Below are 18,336 nucleotides of genomic sequence, written 5' to 3'. Positions count from 1 at the left end.
GTCCTGTGATTATCTGGTATTTGTTCTGACTGAGAATACACAGTGCTGTTCATTGTAATGCTTCATCATTTAATACAAAGCAGAACTACAGCTTCAACTCTAGATGCCCTCTCAACAAACTGATATCAAAAGGGTGACTAATTCCAAAACCTTGCAGTTTTTTTTTTTTATCTGTGTCCAGGTTTAGTGAGATATTGAGACAAAAATGCACAGTTGCATGTAGTTTGCCAAAATACTCCTTTATTGCTGACTGCACTAAGATTAAGAAAGTATCATTAGCAAAGTGCACCAGCAAGAGAAACAAAAAGTCATACTATAATCGATCTGATGCTCGCTTATATGCGTTCATGTAAAAATGGCAAAAATCAGGGTTTATAGGGGTCATAATATACTTTTTTAAAGATCCTTATTTTGTGTATTTGGTGTAACAGAATATGTTGACATGCTTTAATGTTTAAAAAAAAATATTTTTAAAATACTGCACATTACTGTAGGTCCTTGCAAAGTCAGAATGACCTCCTCTCCGAGGATCACAAAACAGTCGTCCATAAAATGTGTTGCTGTTCTGTTGTATGTAATCTTAAAGATTCCTAAATGCATCTACTTTAGGAAGGGAAAATAAAGTGCTTTTGCTTTCGCCCAGATACACACAGCATCTCCCTGACATGGCTGCTTCAACACTAACTGCGGTTACTGAAATCACACCTTTCTTTGTGTGAACATTTGGGTGGAATTACGCAAATATTTCCACACAGTGACATAAAGATATGGGGGTGTGTTTGAATGAGCCGTTTTATGGAAGCATGGACAAGTCTTAAATTTGATAAAGAATATCTCTTTGGTTTTGAGACTTTAGTCTTTGCAACTTCAATGATCTTATCTATGCACAATCAGCTTGTAACACTCCCAAGAGAAAGGAAAACTTGAAATCATATCATATGACACCTTTAAAACTGAGGAAAGTGAGAACTATGATACTTTAATGCAGCTGAACAATACACTAAAAGGGTCCAATGAAAACAAACCTCTTCACCTTTATAATAAACATTAACATTTTCTTACCATATGCAAGTTTGAATATATTCAGGGAGCCTTCAGTCATGGAAAACACGGATATATCAGGAATTTTCAAAAACAGGTCAAGAAAAGTAATGAAGCCTAATGCAAACTTAAAAATCATAATTCATGGTAATTTCTAGATAGATATAACAGATTTATAGATTTAATTATTTTCTGTTTTAAAATATTCCTTTATGTATAGTAAAACCCACTATTTATTTTTTATTAATTGTTCAAAACCACCCACAAAATGGTTTTTAAAAATCAATATTCAATAATCACAACTGTCCAATTTTGGTCACAAATTCATGAATCAAAAACACTTTTTATATGGCTTTTGGTCAGCACTATAAATGTTTTAGGGGTAGACAGGCCAATCCATCTGAACTGCCTTCAAGAGTCCTACTAGACTTAACTTCAGATTGGCCCAAAATTTTAGAGCAGTAAGGAGGCCTTGTGGTTATTCACACGTTTAATCTACCTCAACCTCAGAATGTGACCTATTTACCGCATTACATAATACCACTCACATCTGTTGCTTTTTCAAACACGATAAACCTGAACCATAATCTGAAAAGATAATCTGAATGAGATGAAAATATCTGGCATTTTACCTCCCGGTGACCATGCAGCTGTGTCCCTCGATCAGAGATGGAGTTAATACTGCCATTATTACCTGCAAAAGACACAGAGGAAATGACACGTCAGTACATATCAGAACCACAAATGCAATATACAGTAGTCTACAGGAAACCTTCCTACCCCAAAGAATTCATGCTCTTCTACACACTCTGTAGATTGTCACTGGGGCAGTACCCCTTAAAGGGACAATTTTGTACCTTATTTACCCCTAAAATGCTCAAAGCAGTACTTTAAAGTAAACAGTTCTACTCAATGGTACTAATATTCACATTTCTACTACAAAAAAGTTCCCTTTAAGAGTACTGCCCCAGTGACAAGCTGTTTTACTCTTTAAAGGTACGATTTATGTACATTTACACAGTGTATGAAAACAGAAAATATTTGGTTAAATAAAAATAGGGCTTTTTCAGTACAGTAGTTCCTGCCCACATTTACTGCAGACCAAAGGTCTTAATGTAAAAGTATTAATGTAAACTAGTGACTAGAGTTATTCAGCTGACAGCTAAATTGATTCATTCCACTGTTTCAAGAGACATTTTACATTTTCAGAACTGTTTTTATTTTTATTTTTATTTTCTATGCTGAACAGCAGCTCCAAATTAAAGTCCCACTCAGTGTTTTACAGTGTTCGATTTTGTAGTGGCTGAAGTAAAATGTCACACTACACATCATTTGATCAGTAGTACATGTCATTTCTGTCTTTGCTGCACTTTTGGTCTCTTCCCCACATATTTCAGCAGACATTCCATTGGTTAGTCAGCCAACAACGACTTCAATGCTTTGTTTGCCAACTCTGCGGGATAAAAGCACTTCCTGTGGGGAAGTCAAACAGTCAGGCAGAGTATTCTCTTTTTGTACCAGGATACACACGACACATATGCCTGGTTAGCGCATGATATCACAATTAGTGAGCTAGCCCAATGCTGCCAATCAAATTAAAGATAGTTAACACTGAAAATTTGTGCAAGTAAATAAATGTTCCATAATGGACAGTTCAGATCATGGTCTCAGAATGGTTATTCTGTTAATTCGATTGTGCTTTATTAAATTTTGAGTTGCCAGTTGTGCTGCCGTCATTCTTCAGTTATTTAGGAACAACCCAGATATCAATTTATACAACAAAACCACAAAGCAACAGCATTTCTGATAAAAGCAGCTGTAAACATACAATCATATCCAGCCTTACAGCTTAGGCACAAACCTTGACAAGTTGACGTACTGAAGGTTACATGAGGCAATTGAATGAAAGAATGGGCAAAGGCTTCAACATTTCCTTAAACATCGCTAGCATTTGGAGCAAGGTTCACATCCCCAAATATCTGGTGCCACAGACAAGCACAGTTGTCACAATGTGATCTCTGGGATGCTGACGAAGCATAATTTAAAAAAAAGGAATATGAAGTAGAAACACAGCAGAGGATGAAAAACAGCAGAGTGAGGAACGGACAGACAAGCGGCACATGCAGCTCTGTCCGAACCTGCCTGGAAGGTCCTCCGGTAGCCTGTCAGAACAGCAAAGTCATCTTAACCCATGAGACGGACAGGAGCGTAAAGTTGGAATTAAAAATTTGAAACCACACAATCAACTTTTCTACATGCATTTCTCTAAGATGAAAATAATTGCCTTGGTTAACACTTTAAACCATTACCAAAATCAGAAGACCAATAACTGCTCTGAGCGGAGCCAACAGGTGCTGTGGTTTTGCAGGCTTCCTCTGATCGTGATGAGTGATTATTAGGCCTACTGGGAAAGGCAGCTTTTTGTAATAGCACCTTTGTGTAATACTTCGAAGCTTTAAAGAGGGAAAAAGCAGCAGTAGTGTTGATGCTGATAAAACCTGTCTGAATACAAACCTGTGGCCCCCACAGTCATTGCCTAGTAAACACATCAACTGTTTCCCTGAATCCTTTTTTTTATACAGGAAAATAAAGTGAACTTAATATTTTATCAGCTAAACAAATAAAGATTACATCGTTGCACTCTTAAAATGCACAATATGTAAATTTTCAAACCGCTAGAGGTTGTATTTTTAAAACCATAAAGGCAAAGCTTGATGAAGCTATGAAGGAGAGTGGCACGATGGGATATGTCGTTTTCACCATCGAAAGTAGTCCTGTGTTTGAGACATCGATACTACAGAGATTTGACAATATGAGTATCGATACAGCGGTCTCTGTATCGATATTGTGGCATGTGTGCATTAGTGAACCGTGCTTAATTTGAATACATGAACATCATTTAAAATGGAGTAGAAAAGGGCAAGCCAAAGTTTTAACAAAAAAAAGCGTTTACGCCTCATTCGCGCATCTAGTTGCAGGAGATTCTGAGTTATGAAAAGGACTATTGCAAGCTGACAGCGACCGGCTTTTGTGGTGGAAAATTGGCAGTAATAGCCCCACCAGAATAGCGCAGGGTTTCCGCAGTCGAGCCTGAAGCACTGCTGCGCGTCACTAAAACACGCCCACGCAACCATGCCTCTCAGGAACAACGTCACGCAACCATCATTTCACCAACAAACTGAAGTTATCAGAAAACTTAGAAATAAATCACAGTAACATGCGCGATCTCACACGATAAAAGCGGCCGTTTGTTTGCATGCTTTATTAAATATTCAAATTCTAAAGCATCGATGTTTTACTATAGAATAAATGATACATTGATCATAATGAATTAATTTATCAGGACTCAAAATTAATCACACTGAAATAAATGTATTTATATTGTATTTATTTATTTTTACCGCTTATGAAAACAGCCTGCTTATTCAGTTGAGTCTGTTTCTGCTTATTTGTAGCCACACTAGCCTATACGTCACATTAAGAATGAATGATAATCTTTATTTTTATAAAAGCTCCCGAACAAAAACATTATTATATTTTTATGATAGGAAATGTGGAGCTATAACTCTCGAGATGATATTTATGACAAATAATATAAGTTACTAAATAAATACACGATTGTGATAGAGAATAAGAAGCTGACATCTGATTTCTCCTGGTTGCATTTACCATGTTTACTATGGTAACAAATGTTTAGCATTCACAGTCTTTAAAATCGCTTATAAATATTTCTGCCTTGTTTAGTGAACACTCGCTGCTGACTAAGAGTGAGTTTTGAGCTCAACTTATTTTTAAAAGTCTTAAATGCTGGTGTTAAACTGTTATCTTTATGAAATGATCTGCAGCGCTGAGCTCTCCAGACACGGAGAAACTCCGCCTTTGTTCATAACCACTCCTTTAGCCCCAGCTGGGCCGCGTTGGCCCAAGGTTTTCGTCGGGCCAAAAAACCCTGGCCGATGGCCCCGAGGAAGCCCCAACAAGGCACGATCAAGCACCGGAAGTGGAAACGCGACTGGCCCTGGCACACGCTAGCACGCCCGGTTTAAGCTCTCCAGTGGAAAACGCGGCTATTGGTCGTCTTTTGGACAACTGTCAAGTCAGCAGTCTTCCCCATAATTGTGTAGCCTACAGAACTAGACTGAGAGACCATTTAAAGGCCTTTGCAGGTGTTTTGAGTTAATTATCTGATTAGAGTGTGGCACTAGATGTCTTCAATATTGAACATTTCCACAATATATAAGTAGTGACTTTATTTAATACCATAATAACTCATTTTTAGTAGAGTAACTATGCAACTAAATTAATCTGTCTATTACCTTATAAGAGAGGTCAAGGTAAGAAAACCACTCATGCAAACACATAAAAACAAACACAGCCGGCTCATAACAGGCATGACTCTGAAATCTATTCAAGGCCCACATGGGTGTTGATGTAGCACTCTCTAGAAAGGATACCATGAGGTCTTCCCTGATAAGAGACTCTGTCTTCTGTGTGACAGTCCAGCGTGACAATGCACTGATAAACACAGAAGAGACAGCGGAATGATTCAGTCAGACACTATGCAGTACTTTTGAAAAGCAAAAGAGTTTTTCAGCAGGTTTTTATGATTTTGCTGGATTAACAATTGTAATGTGTGCCTTGCCAGGAGACACTGGTTCCTTTGATTTTTTTTTTTCCTCTCACTTTTCTGTCTCTTTGGTTGCTCACTGGTGGCACTAAGGGATGATTTCCATAAAGTGGTTTTGAAACTATGCATTGTGACAAATGCTATACAAGTTCAGCTGAAGTAGGTTATGGTTTGTTACGGTCCACCACAAATGTTGGTTAAACAGATGTTAACAGAAACCTCCATATCTCAGCTCTCTGAGCTCCTTTACTTATCGCCAGATCGCATTACTAGGTACATGTGTATATCTAAACACTTTGCCATTTTTTGCCTTAGACCTTAAGGCCAAATGTAGCTCAAATTAGCTCAGGTTTCAAAATTTAGGGTCAATTTACAATGGGAAGTATTGGAGTCTCAACCCTAAGTTTTTACCTTGGTAATTATAGTGTGCATATGTTTATATTGGACTTATATACATACATACATGTACCATGAAATATGCTCTTAAGATTAGTTTTTTTAGTTCTGCAATACTGAAACTGTTAATCAGTTAAACAAAATCAGCATACATATATATATATATATATATATATATATATATATATATATATATGAATATATAGTCAAACAACCTCTTCTGGACCACTTCAGACAGATTAATCATCCAACTCATAGTTTACAAACGAGCAATTGGATTTCATTATTTTAGCTGAGAAGTGTATATATAAAAGAATTTAAAACAAACTAAATTTAAAACTAAACAATATTACACTGATGAATAGTCATGATGTGCATGCTGCAATAAATATTATGAAAAGAAGTAACCTAATATATTGCCATGCTTTAATTACTGCTGCAACAAGAAGCTTTATAGCTAAAATAAAATAAGCAATATGAACGCTGTTATGCAGCTAAAATGAGCTGCCCATCAGCTGGGGTTTTTTGATTGATTCTCTAAGAGAAGTTTAAAAGAGCTGTTTTTAGTGTTGTTTAAATGTAGACCAAGCTCTGCTGCACTTGTTCATTTTGCAGTGAATAAAGAATCTATAAATCAAAAGTATATTAAACTCGCAAATCTTGTAGTGCACTTGTACTCTAGTTGCTAAGCATTTGGCCAATATAAAGCTTTTCATATAACATAACTAACTTGAGGTTTCAATGCATTTCAGAGTGAAACATTTCTGTATATTGATGAAATACAGTGCAAGTCAAATGTATATACAAAATTGTAAGTCACTGTAAATCTCTCTATTTTTTCCAATCACACATTGCTGACATAATGTGAGCCGTGGCAGTGCAGTGTCACAGTCACAGTCAGGAAGCATAATCAAATTACTATCCACTGAATCACTGATCAGTACATAGATTAAACAGTCACAGTGACAGGCAAAGCAGGAGGGATTAGGTTTGGGTTCCCCTGAAATATCATTTAAATAATTTCTAACCAAGAGGCTGCTTTCCTAACATTCTAGACAAACACAGGCAATCCCCAGCATCAGTCCTAAGCAAAATAATAATAATTATAATAATAATAATAATAAACATGGCTGTCACTAGGCCATTTTAGCCTATTTCTACACAAAGCTAGAGTTTTCCCTATCCGATCTCTTTTTTTTCTTTATCTAAAGAAATATCTGCATCCACACGAAATCACAAAACCGACACAAAATGATGAAGTATACATTTAGGACCAGCATGTGGCGCTGTAATTCTGCTACAGAGATAAACTAAAAATGGAGAAGACTTGGACTATGCGCATAAACCTTGCGCACTGTATACAAACGAACATGGCACAATACATTTATTAATCTGTGTTAATGTTAGTTAATAAAAAGGACAATCGTTCAGTGTTTTTTGATGTTTTCATTGTGGTTCCGTAATGTAACGGTGTCTGATTTGGGGCGAGACATGGGGTTATGATGTCATTGTTTCAGAAAAAATACAGATTCTTCAGAAAATCACATTCTTCAATCAGCAGATTATTTCAGTGCATGAGCCAGAGAAAGAGGACAAGTATGGTGACCCATTCTCTGAATTTGTGCTCTGCATTTATCCCATCACAAGTGAACACACACCCAGAGCAGAGGGCAGACATTATTTGCTGTGGTGCCCGGGGAGCAGTTGGGGTTCAGTTCCTTGCTCAAAGGCACCTAAGTCGTGGCATTAAAGGTGAAAGCGCTGTACATTCACTCCCCTCACCTAAAATCCCTGCCGTTGTGAGAATCCAATGGGTTATGCCTCCGTCCTCCGACTCTATGACCATTAGGCCACAAATTCCCCTTTTCCCTGTTTATCGATAGATTGTTATAAAATCTGCATCTATGCAGTTCTTTTTCATAAATGCAATTTATAAAATGTAATGGGCGAGCAATTGGTTTCCCATCTACTGTAAAGTTTTCACTGCATTCACCCCTTTCTGCGACTGAGCCTGGTTTCTCCCAAAGTTTTTTCTCCATTCTGTCACCGATGGAGTTTTGGTTAGTTGGGAACATTTAATTTCCGGCGATATCGTCGACTTGATTGCACAGATACTATTTAAACTGAACTGAGCTGGATGATGACATCACTGAGTTCAAGGATGAACTTCCTTCAACTGAAAATTGGGTGTTTACTATTGTCTTTTTGCATTGACATAGTATTTTCCTATTTGGAAAACTGCTAGGACAATCTGTATTGTTAAAAGCGCTATATAAATAAAGGTGATTTGACTTGGCTTCTCATCACACCACAGCTGCTTCCTCAAGCAAAAATGAAGCCCTTAACACATATAAACACATACTTTATAAAATGATCATGTTGCCATTTTTATTTGAAAATATTACTTTTAATATAAACATATTAATTACAGTGCATGTGACAAATAGGTTTACATACATGAGCTTAAGAAAGAGGCTTGTACCAGAAATGCAAACAAAAAATGTTTGTGTTTGTACAGTAAACAGGTGTGTGTGTATGTGTGTGTGTGTGTGTGTGAGTGAGTGGGAAGACTTGTATTTGGCTTATTCAGACTCAAATGTTATACCAATCTATGCAATACAGTTGAATACTGCAATACAGTTGAATACTGCAATACATTTAGCATACCACCTTACACTATTAGTCAAGCATTTTTATTTTATTTATACATTTATATATTTTTTTATAACCTAATTGGGGGCTGAGCCCCCCTAGAACAAAAAACTTAAAATCGCCCCTGATAATAATAATAATAATAATAATAATAATAATAATAATAATAATAACAACAATAATAATACATCACATGGGCATACAAACCCACACACTATGTAAACACAATTTGTTGACATAAACATACGCCTACATGCCTTAAACTTAATAAAAGTCTCCATCAAGCCTTAATGCAAGCTAACAAGCCGAGTAATATTGAGTGAGAGTGTCTGTCACTCTGAGAATTAAATCAGCGCAGGATATTCTATTAAGGTAGCCTCCTGTATTTAGTTGTCATGAGGGAAACCCATGAACATCTTCCCAGGCTGTGTTAAGGACCTCTAATGCAAAACCTACTGGATATCATTCCAGATAAAATAAGGATTTAGCTATTTGTTTGATGCAATGCTACAAAAATCGAGAACACTTCATTACACTATTCAGTACTACACTGATACAAAGACACCAGACATTTAACTGATACAACATAAGGACGGTGTCCTGACATTTTATCCTACCCGGGTTTACTGCGCATGCTCACATCAATGTCGCGTTCTTTTTCTCATGCTAAACAACAATATTTTATGTATCTGCATTACTGTAAGGGTAGGTTTAGGGTTAGGGTTGGGGTAGGTGTAGACTTTAATAAAAACGCAATCTAATTGGACTGAGGCCAAGCCATGTGGCAAGACAGAGTAATGCGAAAACTAATTAAAGGGGTGGTCCATAAACTGCTTCTAACGCTACAATTCATTCAAAGATACGTACAATAACATATCACGTTTCTCTGTACTTTTTCCAAAATCCTTAGATCATGCAAATAAATGAATACCAGGACGTTTTTACTGGATGATTAAAAACAGATAACAACAGCCTCCGAGTGTAGACAGCGACTTTTCCACGCCTTTCCATTTGTTGAATTTAGCTATTTTAATTTAAGCTCAACTTTGTTTTGTTAAGGCGAACTGACCAGTGAACACGAAGCAGTTTTTCATCGTTCTTTGATTCCGACAGCTGACTTAACGCAGAGGTTATTTGTTTATCTTGTCCTTAACGCTGACAACGGAGAATGACCTTCTCATTATTATTATGAATACAGCATATTGGCGATTGCACAAATGTTGTAGCAATTTACTTACCTTCAATCTGAGAATCCAGCATGTTGGACATTTCTATCAAAGTGTCTTCATTCGTCTTCCCCGTTAGTTTCTTCATGTTCAGTTTGTGCGTTTATTTTCTCCCACGAGACAATGGAAAAAAAGCAAGCCAAACATATTAACTTTTCTATCTCTCTCTCTCTCTCCTTTTTTTATTTTTTTTTTATGAGTAAAGTGTCTACCGGATGTCCTTCAAGCTTTGTGATGTTAGGGAGAATGTTGTGCTACTGTGAATCACTCCCTCGCTTTTTCTTCCATAACATAACAGCAATAGTTACTAGAGCAGCCGAGGAGAGAAGGGTCTGTCTACAGACTGCAAGACGGGGGCGTAACTTGAAGTGGGCGTAACTTGAAGTAGGAGGCGTAACTTGAAGTTGTTCAAATCACACAGAACAACGCGAGATGTCAAAACGAGATTTTTTTGGGATGCGTTCGAAACCGTATACCCTTTAATTAGGCACTTAATTTCAATAAGTACTAACTTAACGAGCGCTAAAAGAGTACATACTCTACAGCCTAAATGCGTATGTATGAAGTATGAATGCAATTTGTATATCATCATCCTCTATCTATGTTGATCATGTGACCTACAAAGTAAAAAAAAAGCACAAAAACTTAAAAGATATAAGTGACAGGTTTAATTAATGTATAAGTATCTTGATAATGAAGAACATTGCCCATGTTATAGTCTTGTTGAAGAAACGGCTGCCTTTTTATTTTGTGATTGTAGTATAGCCAATACTGTTGATTTAAATTGTGTATATTTTTAACTCCCCTAATGTGATCAAGTGTTATCCTTAAAGCATTGTTTTTATTATTATTAGAAAACCCAAAATTGTTATCTCTTGAATATTTTTTAATAATTTTACGTGAAAAATGTTTTTCTTGTAGTATCTCATACTATGATGAAAACATTATTATTATTTTTTTTTAATTTACTGTTTTATGGCATTATGATTGTTTATTGTTAGAAACAACCGTCTTACCATGATCTTTTATTAAATAATTTGGCAATAATAATAAAAAAGAGGATTAGGTGCACTAGGGACTATCTGCACAAATCTGTTGATTTGATACTCTTAAAAAATGTAAGTATTACTACTCGAAAATTAACATTACCCCATAAAGAATTGCATCTTTTGCCCACCCCAATACTTAACATGCAATAATAACGATAAATGCCAACCAATATAATTTTTTTCAAAAGACATTTTAGTAAAAGAAGCAAAATGTATTTTCTTTTGTGACATAGCTATACATGAATATATACTAGTTAAATAAATGCAGTCAATGTGAATACATAAATTTACAATACATAAAGCAATTAATACATGAATGGATAAAATATTTATATTTTATTTACTGACAGCAAAAAAACATGTCTAAATGATTAAAATAATGTATAAAAGTTAGCATCACAATAAATGCATACATGTACAAGTCAACAACACATGAAACAAAGCTTCATTCAAACTTAATGTTCTAACAATCAAGTATTTACAGATGGTGAACCCAACATCCTCCTGCCATCTGAACACAGCTGATACAGCGCTGCTGCTGCACTTCATAATCTCACTCTTCTCAACGCGGATGTCGTTGAGCAACAGGATGAGGAAGACCTTGGTGACGGCTCTCTGAACCACACAACCTTGAAGTTAGAGAAAATTTTGTGTGCCTGCACCCCATGAGCGCGACTACCTGAAAAACATTTACACAGAGTTTACAAGTACATGCATTGATTTATTACTTTGAACTGAAGTGGTTCAAATTAATAAATCAATTATAAATTTATCCAAAGCGACTTACAGTGCATTCAGACTAACAGTTTTTACCTAACATGTGTTCCCTGGTTCCCTGGCATCTGGTACTGATGAGACAGTTAAGGGCAGGTGGAAAGTCATCTGTGACTCTCGATCATTTTCAGGATGATGCTGTGGTCTTCGCCATCCTCAGTGCAATCACCAGTCTACAGACATTTTCATGTCATACAAAAATACACATACACAATACAAAAAGTCATTACATTATTCTTTTGTTTCAGGTTTTCCCTTTTTTTCACCTTTCCTTGCAGGTCCTGCTCCACCACAAAAGATCTGCAGCAAATGCACAGAAATCAAGAATAAGAAAAGAGGTGTAATAGTTGTTTAAAATTACATTAAAATAAAATACAACTAAAGATTTAAAATGTTTCATTTATTTTTGTAGTGTACTTGCACAAATTCTTTGATGTTAGCATTCCTTCATCAGTGTCTCAGCAGCAGATAAACACACGTGTCTCTCGTCTGCCCCTGTAACATCCAGACAAGAGTCAGTATCCTCTGTTATATATCTGATATACTGCATTTACATTTTGAGCTAATAACTGATGTAACTCACTTTTTATCCAACACAAATGTTCCCTAAATTATCAATATTGCAAATGGACAAATAAAATAGATAAGTTATGTTTAGTTACTTTACGTAGATTTGTTTGTTTACATGATCTATAGCAGTGTTGACAAAAGTGAATTCTACACAATATCACACACAGATATCACTCAGACACCTGTTTCATGTCTATTAGATGTGCTCATCTACAATACTTATCAAACATTATCCAGTCAGATGATAAATAGACATTTAGTAATAGTCTTTAAGAAGTATATATGTTTTATTTAAATCCACCATTGAGTCGTGTACTTAATGGAGCTTCACTGTTAGTTATGCATTATAAAACATGTTTACAGCGAAATCAAAAATATGCTATATTATGTAGGTCACAGACAGGGTAGATTAAACCTGTGAAACCTGGGGATAGCGTTTTCAGACCTTTTGCTTATAGGTTGCTTACTTTACGCCTTAGTTTTAATAGATTATTAACTACAATAACAATACCACTGTATGAAAATGACTAATACGCTTCAATTTAAATAATTATTTCGGGGGAAAATATATATTCTCACCTTTGTCTCTCACAGCAAGCTGTCTTCTTCTTCTTCTTCTTCTTTTGAATTTGCGGCAGCATAGACGCATCACCGGCGTATTACTGCCCTCCTCAGGTCATTTGAGGCCTCGGTTTATTCTTTAAATCCTTGCGTAAAGTCCAGTCTTGTGCAAAAACTTCATAAAAATCTTTGTAGACTCATAGTCCTTTGGGTTAAGAATAGTCTGAACAGATATATTAGAGACTCCACATTCTAATAACTCTGAAATCATGTGACATCTTGCTGTATGATGGTTGGAACACTCCATTATTACATGATTCACCGTTTCTTCTTGTCCACATCTACATCTGCCATCTAGATGTTTTCCAACCTTTGCTAACCCAAAGTTTAGTGCACAATGGCCCAACCTTAATCTAGTTAGAATGACACTCTCTTTCCTTTCTAATGTTGTATTTAGGTTACGTCCTACTGTTGGCTGAACAGAATAATAATGTCTGCCTTTATGTCCCTCATTCCATTCTTTTTGCCATAATTTCAATGTTCTTTCTTGGATAATACTTTTACATTCTACCCTACCGAACATAACCTCCAACTCTACTTCACTTTTATTTACTGCACTTCTTGCCATTTCATCTGCCTCTTCATTTCCCTGAACACCAATGTGAGCAGGTACCCAAATAAATCCAACTGTACTCCCCATTTTATTAACTCTATTAAGTGTTACTAAGACTTCTACAACTAAATCTGCCCTGGCTTCACTTTTCCTTCCCTTTAATGCCATTAAAGCAGCACTTGAGTCTGAACAAATTATTCTTTTCCCTGGTCCATTTTCCTCCACCCACTCCAAGGCCAATAAAATAGCCACCAGCTCTGCAGTAATGGCTGACATACTATCTGTTAACCGCTTTCCATTCATTAACTTCAGCTGAGGAATACTTACTCCTATTGCGGTTTTCCTACTTCTTAACTTCATTGAACCATCCGTAAATATCTGCACATACTCGGGCCAGATTTTCTTTAAATGATTATAAACCATATCCACAGGATTACCTTCATATTTCTTTATTTGATCTAAAATACTTAGGTCCACTTTAGGGACTGGCAGTAACCATGGAGGTACTGGAGGCCAAATAATTACTGGCGCGATCATGATATCATTCACTCCTATATCCTGAGCTTCCTTACCTATTGACATCTTCCCACACTCTTTTTTATTTCCATCCCTTTTCTGGAGTTCCCAGTGTTCCTCTAATAAAATCCTAGCCGGGTTAGAACAATTATGACTTCGTAGCTTTGTCCAATAAAACAGAAACAATTTATTCCGTCTGAGCTCTAATGTAGTCTCCCCCATTTCAATTAACAAAGCATTAAGTGGAGTAGATCTCATTGCTCCTCCACAAATTCTCAATGCTTTTGCTTGAACTACATCCAATTTGTTTAAAACAGATTCTGATGCTGATCTATATACCATGCAACCATAATCAATATTAGCTCTAATTATTCCCCTAAAAATCATCATTAAACACTCTCTACTTGCACCCCAATCTATTCCAACTAAACATCTTAAGGTATTAATAACCCTCTCACACTTTTTCACTGTATTATTTATGTGCTCTTTCCAAGTCATTCTTTCCTCAAACCAAACTCCTAAAAACTTAAATGATTTAACTTTTTCTATAGGACTATTATAAATACTTAAAGTCTTATCTAAAAGTTTCCTTTTTAGACCAAACACAACATATTTTGATTTTGATACTGAAATTCTAAAACCCCATTCATCTGCCCATGCCTCTACTTTATTAATTGCTTGTTGTACTTGTTTATAAATATAATTCAAGTTCCGCCCTCTTTTCCAAACAGCTGCATCGTCAGCAAATAATGCCATTCCAAAACCTCTATTTAACTTACTAAAAATATCGTTAATCATTACATTAAATAACACTGGGCTAATAACACTTCCCTGAGGGGTTCCATTTTCCACATTTTCCTTACTGGACATAGATCCGTCTACTCTCACCTGAATGGTACGCTCCTTCAGAAAATCTTTAATCCAATTTAACATCCTACCTCTTACCCCTGCATCATATAGCTTTATCATTAAGCCCTCTTTCCATACTGTATCATAGGCTTTTTCTATGTCTAAAAACACACTCATGACAACTTCCTTATTCGCCATAGCTCTTCTAATATCTAAGTCCAACACTAATACTGAGTCCATAGTAGATCTACCCATTCTAAAACCACTTTGATACGGAACAAAGAATTCCTGTTTCTCAAGCATATATACTAACCTATCCGTAACCATACGTTCCATAATCTTACATAAAACAGCTGTAAGAGCAATTGGGCGATATGATTTAGGATCATCTGCATTTTTCCCCGGTTTTAATATTGGAACAATTGTTGCATGTTTCCATTCCCTCGGCAAAATACTACATTCCCATACTGCATTAATTAATTCCAAGACTTCCTCTAACACGACATCATCCAAATGAAGAAATATTTGATATCCTATTCTATCTCTACCAGGCGTTGTATCTTTCCCCCTAGCGATAGCTTGTTTTACTTCTTCCACTGAAAAATATGCATTCACCGCCCTCATGTTATCTTTATTATATTCAAGTTTATGCTTCTCATTTTTTAATTTCTTTTCTCTTTCCTTTTTACTAATTGGGCTAATGCTTTTAGAACTATGCACCTCCTTAAAGGACTTAACTAATAAATCAGCTTTGTCCTTATTTTTAACTGCTTCCTGTCCCTCAAATTTTAACACCGGAATTTTATTAGTCCGATACTCTCCTGTCATCCTATGCACCAGAGCCCATAACCTCCTAATGTTTGTTTGAGGTCCTAAAGTACTACAAAACTTACGCCAGCTTTCCCTCTTTGCATCTTTTATAACTCTTCTAGCCTTAGCCCTTAATCTCTTATATTCTATTGCACATTCTTCCATTGGAAACTTCCTTACCCTTCGATATGCCTTATTTCGAGCTAACACTGCTTGAGTACATTTCTCATTCCACCAAGGCACCATTTGCCGTTCTTTTGGACAATCAAACTTTGGAATGAACTCTTCTGCTACCTGAATCAACATAAAGCACAAAGAATCATTCCATTTGTCTATATCGTCTTTAACCACATTATTAATCTCGTCCTGAGCTCTTATATTAAATTCTTCCCACCTAGCCTTGGAATAATTATATTTTTCTGACCTGTAATCCTGCTCTTTTACCAATTTCCTCCCAAATCTACTTAAAATTGGCACATGATCACTCCCAATCGTGTAGCGATCCATTATATCCCACTCTCCTCTCGTGGCTAACTCTGGAGAAGCAAACGTTAAATCTAAACATGAACTACCACCTTCATTAACCTGAAATCTAGTAGGTCTACCATCATTTAACACCACCAATCCGTGTTTATCCAAAAATTCTTCTAAAATTACCCCATTTCTATCCCGAAATCTACTACCCCATAAATCACTATGTGCGTTAAAATCTCCCACCCATATTACTGGTAACTCAACCTTATCCATTATTCCTTCTAATTTTTCCTCCTCTAATATTAAACCTGGGTTGTAATAATTAATCACAGTGATTTTCCCTCGATCTGACCAAATTACACCCACTACACATTCAAGTTCAGAATTTATCTCAATTCTTCTATGTTGTAATCCTAATTTTATAAAAGTAGCACACCCACCCCCTGCACGATTACCTCTGTCAGCTCTTAAAATTTTATAACCTGGAATGACAAAATCCAGGTTTGGTCTAAGCCATGTCTCCTGTACACATATCACATCTGGTCGGACTACAAAAGCATCAACAAATTTCTTAAATTCCTGCCCATTGGCTACTAAACTCCTAGCATTCCACTGCAGTATATAAAACATATTAAATACTTAACCTATTTCGTCCTCTGATGACTCACGTCTTTCCCCAGATTTACCTTTCTCTTTAATGAACGGAGCTTGCTGGCTTCCTGTTAATCCTCCATGCATATACTTATACAACATTTCTGGATGAATATCTTTGATCCCTAGAAATCTATCCGCCACCGCAACTACTTCCCTTGCAACATCTGATTTATTCTTAGCTCTCTCCATAATCCTCCACACAGCTTCTGAGAAAAAAGCTAAAAATTCTGCCTTTTTGATAACTATGTCATCATCGGGCGTTTTCTCCCACATCTGTTGTTGCTTTACCACACCTACTTCATGACCAACACTTGTTCTCTCAATTCTTTTTAACGCTTCTGCATATGACAACTTTTTCTCGTCCCTCATCTTCTGTACTGCTTCAGCTTTTGCATGGACTGGGCATCCCCTAAATGCAGCTACATGACTACCCCCACAATTACAGCATTTGATCTGACTTTTACATTCTTTGAAATCATGATCTTCGCTACATTTCCCACATCTGCGTTTACCCTTGCAAGCCACTGCTACGTGCCCGAATCTCTGGCAGTTAAAGCATCTTAGTGGTGGCCTTTCATACTTCTTAACTCTGAAGCATAAGTAGCCTAGCATAACTTTTTCTGGTAGTGTTTCTTCCATAAATGTCAACATTACTGCAGAGCTTTCTCGCCCATCATCTCTTTGTTTTTTCCCCAAACGTCTTGCTTTGGTCACTTTCCCTCCTTTTAAGTTGCTTTTCAGATCTTCCTCAGTAATTTCAAAGGAGACATTATAAATAACTCCTATTGACTCATTAATTCCAGGAATAAATCCTTCTACACCCTTTCCATTTAAGTTCTTTACTTTGCAGGCTTTCTTTTGCTGCTCAGAAGATTTACAAATGATCATTAACATTCCATTTGCCATTGTCTTAGCATGTCTGATGTCACCTATCTCTTGATTTATAGCGCTTGATAACTTCAAAGGGCTAATCGATCCAAAACTCCCTTTTCCATCTCTAACTTTAAAAATCACTTTAAATTCTTCGTCTCCTGGATTGTTCTCCATTTTCCTACTCTTAACTTGTCTGTCTGTATCACTATCTGTAGAATTTTCAACTTCCTGAGGGATTTTACGATTTCTTTTCCCTTTTTTACCCTTCATTTTCATCCATTCCCCTTCAACCTTCTCATCCCCCCCAGATCCATCCAACATAGGCTGAATGTCAGACTATTCACCCGAAAGTGATATATAGTTCGTTCAGTTTCAATCAAAAACCCCTTTTGTTGATTTCCAACCTTCCTCGATTCCAGCAAGCTGTCTTATTCGTCTTCTTTCTAGTTTAACGGCGGTCGGCATCCAGCTTATTAGTGCATTACCGCCCTCTTCTGTTTCGGAGTGTGGATCAGATAATAGAGATTTTAGATAAAAGATTTCCTACTAAAACGTACACATCTCTCACATTGTCCCCTAACATTAATATCTACACACACATCATGTATCAAATCCTGCCTAAAACCCCTGCCTCCCTTAAAAATTAATCAA

The 18,336-nt window shown here is 36.4% G+C and overlaps 1 protein-coding gene and 1 long non-coding RNA gene across 4 annotated transcripts in view; both read right to left on the bottom strand.

The window, feature by feature from the left end:
• LOC128016923 (anoctamin-5-like) overlaps positions 1-10,294 on the bottom strand; it is a 32,360-nt gene extending 22,066 nt beyond the window's left edge. The window contains exons 1-3 of one of the 2 annotated variants that reach the window (XM_052601880.1): positions 10,155-10,267; positions 9,955-10,052; positions 1,674-1,735 (exon numbers count right to left, since the gene is read on the bottom strand). In XM_052601880.1, coding sequence (XP_052457840.1) covers positions 1,674-1,735; positions 9,955-10,030 — 138 coding nt within the window. In that variant the 5' untranslated portion in view covers positions 10,031-10,052; positions 10,155-10,267. Of the gene's footprint in view, positions 1-1,673; positions 1,736-9,954 lie in introns of both variants that reach the window. The other variant, XM_052601881.1, reaches the window with a different exon arrangement.
• Positions 10,295-11,312: 1,018 nt separating this feature from the next.
• LOC128016922 (uncharacterized) lies at positions 11,313-12,172 on the bottom strand. Of its 2 annotated transcripts, XR_008184312.1 has the most exons (3): positions 12,032-12,160; positions 11,805-11,938; positions 11,313-11,670 (listed from the first exon to the last, which is right to left on the bottom strand). It is a non-coding gene; the product is annotated as an uncharacterized LOC128016922 (long non-coding RNA). The 2 variants fall into 2 exon arrangements; XR_008184311.1 differs by having other exon boundaries at positions 11,805-12,172.
• Between the last annotated feature and the right edge of the window lie 6,164 nt (positions 12,173-18,336).

Source organism: Carassius gibelio, chromosome A7, assembly GCF_023724105.1.
Source record: "Carassius gibelio isolate Cgi1373 ecotype wild population from Czech Republic chromosome A7, carGib1.2-hapl.c, whole genome shotgun sequence".
Classification (NCBI taxonomy): Eukaryota; Metazoa; Chordata; class Actinopteri; order Cypriniformes; family Cyprinidae; genus Carassius; species Carassius gibelio.
This window is presented reverse-complemented; position numbering and strand designations above follow the sequence as displayed.